General features: G+C 59.1%; 1 protein-coding gene across 1 annotated transcript; it reads left to right on the top strand.

The window, feature by feature from the left end:
- The first annotated feature begins 4,062 nt into the window (after window positions 1-4,062).
- On the top strand, window positions 4,063-9,693 carry NUTM1 (NUT midline carcinoma family member 1). Its single transcript, XM_054045184.1, has 6 exons — window positions 4,063-4,511; window positions 4,743-4,871; window positions 4,984-5,120; window positions 6,907-7,178; window positions 7,589-7,705; window positions 7,822-9,693. The coding sequence occupies exons 1-6, from the start codon at window positions 4,063-4,065 to the stop codon at window positions 9,691-9,693; spliced, it is 2,976 nt and encodes a 991-aa protein (XP_053901159.1).
- The last annotated feature ends 559 nt before the right edge of the window (window positions 9,694-10,252 follow it).

The following is a 10,252-nucleotide window of genomic DNA, read 5'->3' as shown; positions in this document are numbered from 1 at the left end:
GGGGGTGTGGGCTCTGGGGTGGGGCTGGGGATCAGTGGTTTGAGGTGCTCCGGGCTGGGATCAAGGGGTTTGGAGAGTGGGAGGGGGATCAGGGCTGGGACAGGGGGTTGAAGCATGGGGAAAGGCTCAAGGGTGCAGGCTCAGAGGGGCACTTACCTCAAGCGGCTTCCAGAAGCAGTGGCATGTCCCTTCCCCAGCTCCTACATGGAGACATGGTCAGGCAACTATGCATGCTGCCCCCTCTGCAGGCGCCGCCCCTGCAGCTTCCATTGGAGCATGTAGGAGCCAGAACGGGACCATGCCATGGCTTCTGGGAGTAGAGTGACCAGATCACCCAGGTGAAATATCGGGATGGGGGGAGGGGGGGGCGCGCAAAAAAAAAAATCCACCAGAGCTCCATGCCCCGCCCCCCAGCTTGCCTCTGCTCCGTCTTGGCCGCCGTGGGCCCGTGCCCGCCCAGCTGGCCCCCCCCAAACACATACACACACACACCCCTGCACAGACACCGGTCACCCCTCCCCACGCACACACACAGAGCCCTGCACAGCTCCACTAGTCACTAGACCAGCCCCTTTCTCAGCTAGCAGCTCTGGTGTCCCCAGACCAAAGCTCCCCAACCCCCGACCCCTGTGCACCCTGTGAGGAAAGCCAGTCCTCCTTTCCGGCTCCCCGGGGCCACTGGACTGTCCGGGACTTGACCCCAGGCCAGATTTCAGTCCAACACACCCAGGAAGCAGTGCCCCGGGCCAACTTCCAGCGGTGGCTAGGCCTGCAGAGCCGGAGGGCGGCGCAGCCCAGCGTGGAAGGTGTCTCGGGCTGGGCGGCCCGTGGGGGCAGGTTTGAGAAACCCCTTCCTGGGCTGGGGGCTGCTCCGACTGCTGGCGTGCAGGGCCAGGCTGGAGGGGGTCAGGCAGTGCTGGGCGCGGAGAGCGGCGCTACGACGCAGCGCTTGCGGGCCTGGGCTGGGCTCGGCTGCTGGCGGAGGGGCCCCGGGGCGGCTTGAGAGGCAGGCGAGGTCTGGGAAGATGTGCGGCCGCAGAGGGGCTGAGCTCCTGCCTCGCCTCGGGAACCCCAGCGGGGCGGCTGCAAACGCCGCCGCTCACTACCCAACCCAGTGTGCCTCATCCCTGCGGCGGGACAGGCAGGGGACCGGCTCCCCCACCCGCTGAGGAAGAGGCTCTGCGCGCCAGCGGCCAAGCTCCGGCTTCCAGTCCCTCCTCAGTCACCCGCCCCACACGCTGAGCCAGCTGCGGCCAGGGGAGCAGACCGGGCTGGCTGCAGCGTGCCCAGATAGTGCTTGGGGAAGAGGCGGGCTCAAGGCAGGGATTTGGGGAGGGATCCAATGGGGGAAGAAGGGGGCGGAGGGGGGGCGCAAGCGCCGGAGCAGAGGGCAAAATTGTTTGTTTGTCCAGTGTCCCGGCCGAACATCAGTCGGGACGCGGGACAAACAAGCAGATATCGGGACAGTCCCGATAAAATCGGGATGTCTGGTCACCCTATCTGGGAGCCACATGGTGCAGCCCTCAACCCTGTGCCCCAGTTGGAGCACCAAGGAGGGCCGAGCCTCATGGCGCGGCCCCCAATCCAGCGTCCCGGCAGGAGTAGGGCCGAGCTGCATGGTGAGGGTCACTGGACCGGCTTAAAATGGCTCGTGGGCCATAGTTTGCCCACCTCTGACCTAAACCATTCGCTCATAGGCGCCGACTCCGGGGCTGGAGCACCCACAGGGGAAAATTGGTGGGTGATCTGCACTCACTGACAGCTCCCTGCCCTGCCTCCCCGCCCCAGCTCACCTCCGCCTCCTCCCCTGAGCATGCGTTGTGCCCGCTTTCCCCCCCAGTGCCCAGCGCTTGCGCCGCAAAACAACTGTTTTGCATGGCAAGCGCTGGGAGGGAGGGGGGAGTAGGGGGAATGCGGTGTGCTCAGGGGAGGAGGCTGGGGTGGGGATTTGGGGAAGGGGTCCAATAGGGGCAGGGAGGGGGCGGAGTTAGGGTGGGGGCTTTGGGGAAGGGGTTGGAATGGGGGCGGGGCAGGGAAAGGGTGGAGTCGGAGTGTGGGGGCGCTAGCTCCCACCGGCGCTGGGGAAACTTGGTGCCTATGCATTTACCCCCTTTTAGCGCCCCAAACAAATGGCTCCCCAGTGCACCCTGGGACGTGTAGTCTAGTAGCTCCCACTGCTCAATGGGGGTTGTTTGTAGTCGCTAACATCCAGTGCATTCTGGGAATTGTAGTATCTCCCCCTTCCCAATGCCCTGTGAGAGTTGTCACCCCCTAATCCTGTTTTAATTAGCCTTATACTGTAAATAGGGAATAGTCACTGAGCAGGTATGTGAATGATTGAAGGATTAGAAACATGCCTTAGAATGAAAGACTCAGTGAGCTCAAGCTATTTAGCTCAACAAAGAGAAGGTAAAGGGGGGACTCGATTACATTGTACCTATAAGGGGAACAAATATTTAATGGTGAGCTCAAAGGTCTAACAGGATCCAATGGCTGGAAGTTGGAGCTAGACAAATTCAGACTGGAAAGAAGGCGTAAATTAACAGTGAGAATAATTAACCACCGGAATGACTACCACGGGTCATGGTGGAATCTCCATCGCTGGCGACTTTTAACTCAAGTTGGGATGTTTTTCTAAAAGATCCGCTCTAGGAATTATTTGGGGGACGTTCTCTGGCCCGTGCTATACAAGGGGTGTTCAGAAAGTTTCTGGCCTTACAAATCAAAAACAACCCAATTTGCATTCTGTTGTTTATTTATTTTTATTATAATTCCCCTTGACACCAATGCACGGGCCCATCTTGGAGAAGTACTTGCAATGCATGGCCAGAAATGCCTCCACTGCTGCAACCATCTCTTTATTGCATTTGAAACTCAACCCGCAAAGGTCCTCCTTCAATCTGGGGAACAGGTGGACATCTAAGGGAGCCAGATCTGCTGGAGAGGCTGGACGGGAAGCAGTTGAAAGCCACATTAGCTAGCTGTGGCCACTGGGACGTGTAAGGTGACATATTGTCTTGGAGAAGCAAAAAACTCCAGAGTATTCCTGGAAACGCCACATCGTGCTCTCACGTTCGGGGCACCTGCCTTGTTGACCCTTTTCTTGTGCCCGAGTCTTCAGTTAACTATGCACCTGACTGTTGATCTTCTTTCCTTCTGGTGTAGTGGCATCTCTGGGAGGGCCTGACCTTGGCTCATCCTCTGTGCTGATCCGCCCTTGCTTAAATTCAGCAGCCCCATTGTTTACAGTAGCACCATCTCCCAGCATCCCCCCCACCCCCACCCCATTCTCATGGATGTCCTGTGCATTCAAGCCGTTCTTATGCAGGTACTAGCTCCCTACTAAACTTTCAGTCTTCTCCATTTTTAGATCTTTGGTGACTGACTCCCTGAATGTTCTGCACAGGCAAAAAACTGCCTTTTAGCAAAGAGATGCATCAAAGTGTCAGCACCTTGGTCTGTGAAATCTGTTGGGCCCCAGCGTGTCCTTAAATAGGTCCGACTGGACCTTTTCTGAGTTACCCTAATACAGATTATCACAATGGTTCCTTATGGCCTGGGTATGAGCAAAAGTCATGTCCATGCGGCTCCTTTCCTTAGTATCAGGGGTCACACTGAAAGCCTGGCAGCTGGGTACAGTTTTTTGCGGGGTGTCCTGGTTTCTCTAATGTTTACCCCAAAGCCACAGGAGCAAACCAGGCGACGATGAGTCGGGATTGAGGGGCACCAGAACAGCTGGGGGATGGGGAACCCAGGTCTGGTAGGAGGGGGCTGCGGGTCAGGATTGAGGGGCAGTGGCAGAGCTGGGGAAAGAGAACCTTAGGATCAGGCTCTGAATGCCCCCCCCCCATCAGAACTCCCGACATCTCCAGGTTCCAGATTTGTTTTGATTCAACCTGGCAGCTGGGGGGCGAGGGTGGGGGGTGGTGCCAGGGCCAGATTGGGGCGTGAGTTTCCCAGCAGCCCTTGCTCTTCGGCGGGTGCTGCCGATACCCTCTGCAGAGAACGGCCTCCCCTTTCCCTCCCCCCTCATGCTCTCCAACCCTCTCACCCCTCCTTGCCATGACCTCCCAGCCCCGCCAGGGCCCCCTGCTGCCTCCTCTCCTGCTGCCTAGCTTCCCTGGTGCTGCCCTGCTCCTGACCTCACCCGACGTCCCCGGGGGCAAGCTCATTGTCAAGCTGAAGCCGGAGGGGGCCCAGGAGCCGCCCCGGGCACAGACCATCATCCTAACGGGGGCGCCGGCGGGCTGGCCCCCCCCGCGGCGGGACGGGGCCCCTGTCCGGCTCCAGCTGGCCGCCGGGATAAGGACCATCCTGCTGAGCAAAGCCAGTGAGGAACCAGGGCCCAGGGAAACCCCTCCAGCCCGGGCACCCCCCACCAGCGACCCCTCCGCCTCCTGCACCTCCAAGGGTGTCTACGAAAACTATCGGCGCTGGCAGTGCTACAAAGCCCTGGCTAGGCAGCACTTCCCGGGCACGCCCGACGCCGAGGCGCTGGCCTGCTTCTTCATGTGAGAGCCTGGAGAGACTCCGGCGGGGACAGCAGGGGGCTGCAGTTGGGAGTGAGGGGCACTGGCACAGCTGGAGTGGGGGGGAATCCCAGGGCTGGGCTAGTAGGGGACTGCAGGTCGGGAGTGAGGGGCATCGGAAGAGCTGCAGGGGAAGCCCAGGGCGGGGCTAGCAGGGGGCTGAGGGTTGGGAGTGTGGAGCTCCCTCCGGCGCTGACCCAGGCTCCCCCACAGCCCTGTCTTGCGGTCGCTGACCCGCCTGCGCCCCGAGCTGGCTCTGGAGGAGGGGGTGCCACGTGCCGTGCAGGAATGGGAGCGCAGCAGCAACTTCGAGCGCATGATCTTCTACGAGATGGCTGAGAAGTGAGTGTTGCCCCGTGGGGCTGGCCCTGGGCATCCTGCCGCCCAAGTACTGCGCTGGAGATCCTGGGGATGTCGCCCCCGCTCTAAGCCCAACCCTCCTCCTCTTCCTCAGGTTCATGGAGTTCGAGGCCGAAGAGGAGCTGCAGATCCAGAAAATGAAGCTCCTGAGTAGCTCCCAATTCCAACCCCCAACCACCGACCCTCCCAAGCTTTCCGGCCCGCCAGCCCTCGATGTTGGCCAGCAGCAAGGTACCTTCCTCCTAAACCCCCACAATACCCTGGGGTGGAGGGAAACCCCTCCTTCACAGGTGACAGGAGATAGTCACTGACTGACTGCAGGGTTCCCCCCACATACCCTGATTATTATTATTTTTTGCACAAGCCTTTCACTTTGGCATGGTTTTTGCACACACCCAGCACCTTTGGCTTTTGCACATACCTAGAATGTTTGCACGTGCAGAGCACCTGTGCACAGTTTTTTGCAAGTACCTAGCAACTTGGCCTGGGTTATTTTGTGCATACCCAGCACTTTTGCATGATTTTTGCACGTGCCTAGAACTTCCTCTCTTTTTTGCACATACCCAGCATTTTTGCAGTTTTTGTATGTAACTAGACTTTTGCACACTCCCAGCAATTTTGTACTTTTCCAATACCTAGAACCTTTGCACATACACAGCACTTATGCATCTAAAATCTTTGCATGTTTTGCACATACCCTTTTGCCCAGTTTTTGCACATACCTAGAACCTTTGCACCTTTTACAGTACCTAGAACCTTTGCACTTTTCACATCTACCTAGAATAGGGGTGGGCAAACTTTTTGGCCTGAGGGCCACATTGGGGTTCTGAAACTGTACGGAGGGCTGGGTAGGGAAGGCTGTGCCTCCCCAAACAGCCTGGCCCCTGCCCCCTATCTGCCCCCTCCCACTTCCTACTCCCTGATTGCCCCCCTCAGAACCCCTGACCGATCCAGTCCCCTCGCTCCTTGTCCCCTGACTGCCCCCTCCCGGGAACCCCCGCCCCTAACCACCCTCCCCCCGGGATCCCACTTCCTATCCAACCCCACCTGCTTCCTGTCTCCTTACTCCCCCGACCCCTAGCCATACCCTCGCCCCCTGACAGGCCCCCCAGGACTCCCACGCCTATCCATCTGTCCCCTGCTCCCTGTCCCCTGACCGCCCCTCGAATCTCCGCCCCATCCAACCACCCCTTGCTACCTGTCCCCTGACTGCCCCCCGGGACCTCCTGCTCCTTATCCAACCACCCCGCTCCCCACCCCCTTACCATGCCGCTCAGAGCACCAGGACTGGCAGCCGCGCTGCCCAGCTGCAGCCAGCCACGCCGCCGCGCTGCCTGACAGGAGCTCGCAGCCCCGCTACCCAGAGCGCTGGCGGCACGGGGAGCTGAGGCTGCAGGGGTGGAGGGACAGCAGGGGAGGGGCCAGGGACTAGTCTCCCTGTCTGGGAGCTCAAGGGCCGGGCAGGATGGGCCCGCGGGCCGTAGTTTCCCCACCTCTGACCTAGAAGCTTTGCAGTTTTTGCACATACCTAGCGTGTTTGCCCATTTTTTACACATACTTAGAACCTTTCTACATTTTTGCATGTACCTAGAACTTTACACAGTTCTTGCACATACCCAGCACTTTTGCATGGGTTTTTTTTTTTTTGCATGGACCTAGCACCTTTGCATGTTTTTTTTTTTGTTCATACCCAGCACTTTTGCACAGTTTTTGCACATACTTAGAACATTTGCATATATCCAGCACTTTCGCACAGGATATTTTTGCACAGACCCAGAACTTTGTACATTTTTTCCCTATAACCTGGTGCCACTGAGTGTTCTTTTTGGCTGGGTGGAGGTCACTGGCAACGTTACATCCCTCCACCAGGGGGCATTGGGTGCTGAGTGGAGGATCCCAAGGACTCTGGGTGCTGGGTGGGGGCATCCCTGGGGATACAGGGTGCTCGGTCACTGGGTGGGGTTCCTGAGTGGACATCCCCACAGTCCCTGCATGGCGCTCTCCCTTTCCCTGGCAGTGTATATCCCCAAAAAGGCGGCATCTAAGGGGCGCCAGCCCAGGCGCCGTCAGCGTCACCTGCCTGGCCCGGTGGCCCCAGGGGAGCCACGGGAGATCCCGCCTGAGGCCGTGCGGCAGTACACTGAGATCATGGAGGGGCTGCGGCCCAGCTGGGAGGAGGAGGCTGGCGGGCGCGGCGAGCCCCAGAGCCAGGCACAGGGGACACTCCCAGACCCCGCACTACTGCAGTACGTTGAGCAGCTCTGTGAGGACGAGAGCTTCGTCTGCAAGGTGAGTGTCTCCCGCGGGGGGGCGCCACATCCCACCCATGGGGCCCTCAGCTCCCAGCATCCAGGGGGCAAAGACTGGGACGGGGATGGGACCCAAGTGTCCAGGATGGCAGGGCAGGGCCGCATAGCTCCCAGCCCCTGTGGGTAGAGGTGTCCAGGATGGTAGTGCCAGGTGCTCACCCTCAAGGTGCCCCATATTCCCCAGCCCACATGGGGAAAGACCAGGAGAGGAGATGGAACCCAGGTGTCCAGGTTGGCAGTGTAAGGTGCTCATCCCAAGGGGGACCCATAGCTCCATACCCGCGGGGGAGGGGGAGACCAGGACAGGAGATGGGACCCAGGCATCCAGGTTGGCAGCACCGCACCAGGGCCTCGCTCTCACCCCGCTTCCCCCGCCCCTTGGCCCGGCAGGTGGAAGCCGTGATCCACCCCCAGTTCCTGGCCCAGCTGCTCTCTCCAGAGAAGAGATGCGACCCCCTGGATCTCAGCGAGGAGCTGGAGCAAGAGCTGGGACTCACCCCAAGCCAGGTACCACCCCACACGGCCACTGAGGGGGAGCTAGACCCAAGGAGAGTAGTTGTCTCTCTGCCCCCTTTACACAGAAACCACCCCCCACAGTGACCGCCTTTCCTCTCTCCCCACAGCTGGTTGAGAAACGTCTCCTAGCCCTCTCGGAGGACGAGCTCAGCCCCCTGGCGTGCCCAGCCCCCCATTCGGACTCCACCCCCTCCCAGTCCGAAGAGGAGGATGAAGGCAGCAGCCAAAAGGGACCGGCCAGCCGTCGGCAGGCCATGAGTGGAGCCTCACCCCCCAGGGGCAGCGGGGCCAAGGGCAGGGCTCTGGGGGCAGAGCGACCAGAGGTGCCAACCCCCACACCTGTGCGGCCATCGCAGCCACGCCAATGGCAGCCAGGAGATGCAGCAGCTCTAAGATGTCTGTCCCCTCGCAAATGTGGCGGTGAAGGGAGACTATTAGCCTCACTGAGGAGTCGAGTTGAGAGGGTGTCCCAGCAGCCTCAGGGGCAGGGCCAGGATAGAGGCCGAAGGGAAGGATCAGCAGTTACCCTGGGCACAATACAACCTGGCAGCCAGGCCTGGAGTGTCAGATCACAAGGGGACAATTTGGTAGGACCGGCAAACCATGCGTCAACTCCCAGCGGGTACAAAAAACAAGATGGTGGCCAAGAAGGGAAGGTCAAAAGTCAATCTGAAGCCAATGCTGATGGGGAAGGACTAAGAGATGCCCCAATGGGAACAAAGTGTTGTTGCCAAGGAGACAACCTGGTGGAAGCTGGAGCTCTAGAGTCAGGTCTCAATGGACATGGACAACAAGATGGCTGCCAAGGAGAGACGGTCAAAGGCCAACCCCAGGCTGGATGGGAACCACTGGGAGACATCCCAAGTGCCACAGGCCAAGCCAATATCGTGAGGTCACACAGGGACAACCTGATGGAACAAAGAGCTCTAGAGTCAACTTTCAATGGACATGGAAAACAAGACGGTGGCCTAGAAGGGAAGGTCAGAGGTCAAAACAAGGAGGAGGCTGATTGGAGTGAAGCCACCCTGAGAGAGCGTGATCTCCAGCCTGGGAGCATGAAGTTGAGTGGGAACAACCTGAAAAGAGAAGGAAGCCCAGCGTCAACTCCCACTAGGCCTGGAGAACGAGATGGCAGTCAAGCAGGTCAACCAACCAAACTGGAGTCTAGGGTGGGTGGTGACCACCCTACAGTGTTACTACTCAGCAGGGCCAATGGGCAGCCCTTAAGCCTCTTTGCTCGCCCTCTGGGTGCTGACGGGCGAGGGGAGGGTGAATTGCCACCAGTGTCCAACGTTCAAGGCCAACGTCCTGACCCACCTCCCCTTGGCCTGAGTGGCCTGAAGGGACCTACTCAGGCCCGGGCAGCTTTAGAGGCTGACTCCAGTTGCCGAGCAGAGCCAGAATGGAGATTTGCAATAGAGATGGGGTCAAGACAGCCTCACCTCCTAGATGGTGGCAACAGTGAAGGCAATGGAGTCAGAACCATGGCCGGACCTGGAGATCCAGAACAATGTGAGGCAGGAGCTACCAGGGGCTGTGGCAATGGGACCAGTTCAAGGGATGATGGAAAGGAGGCGGGAGAGGCCAGTTCAGCCATGGGTGATGGCCCTTCCAAGATGGTCACAATTGCCAGCTCAGAATTTCCCCCAGAGGGCATGGAGGATGCTGGGAAACATGATGATGATGAGGAAGATGATGAAGAACTGTCCATTTTTTCCTCTCTGCTGGCATCGAAACTCCATCTCTCCAGTCCTGAGGGACCTGTTGGCTCTGTCCCTGCCCTGAGGGACCAAGTGGGGCCCCACAGCAGAGCCCTCTCCCCAACTTGGGAGACAGTGAGATGGGATCCCATGAGGAGACGCTCCACACGGCTGTGCCCAGATGGGTCACATGCCATGGACACTGGCGTTCGGCTCAGCCATAAGAGGAGGAGCAACAATATGGCCGCCAGAAGGAGCAAGCGCCTGCGCAGCCAATGAGAGAGGGCAGCCATGATGAGGGTTGACTGCAAGTGGCTGAAAGGCTTCAGCCAATTGCTGGGCCCTCTCTCCCCCAAAGCCCCACCCCTTTGAGATGAAACAAAGAGCACTCTGGCAGAGCCCCTGCCCCTTGGAACGTTGAGGATGAAATGGAGAGTCCTCATTGGCTGGAAGACTGCCTCGTCCCCAGGCATGCTGAGGATGGAAGTGAGGGCCCTCATTGGCCGACTCCTACCTACTCTCAAAGTCCCGCCTCCTGGAACATAGAAGGTGAAGCGGAGGACACTGATTGGCTTCCTGTTGAATGGGTGGCACCATTAGGAAACATGGTGGCAGGGGCAGAGCAACCTTGTCATTTACTGAGTCAATTAAAGGGATTTGGATCAATGTTTTGGCCCCAATCATGATGGCATGGATCCGGCTCCATCTAGGGCAGAGCTGAGAGTGGGGTCTTGCTGAGGGGGCTCCCCAGGGCTGTGTCCCTTTCCCGCCTCCCTGAGCCAGCCAGCCCCCTGCGCTGGGGCTGGATCGGGGTAATTACCTTAGATTTGGAAATTCC

This window comes from Malaclemys terrapin, chromosome 12 (assembly GCF_027887155.1).
Source record: "Malaclemys terrapin pileata isolate rMalTer1 chromosome 12, rMalTer1.hap1, whole genome shotgun sequence".
Lineage (NCBI taxonomy): Eukaryota > Metazoa > Chordata > Testudines > Emydidae > Malaclemys > Malaclemys terrapin.
This window is presented reverse-complemented; position numbering and strand designations above follow the sequence as displayed.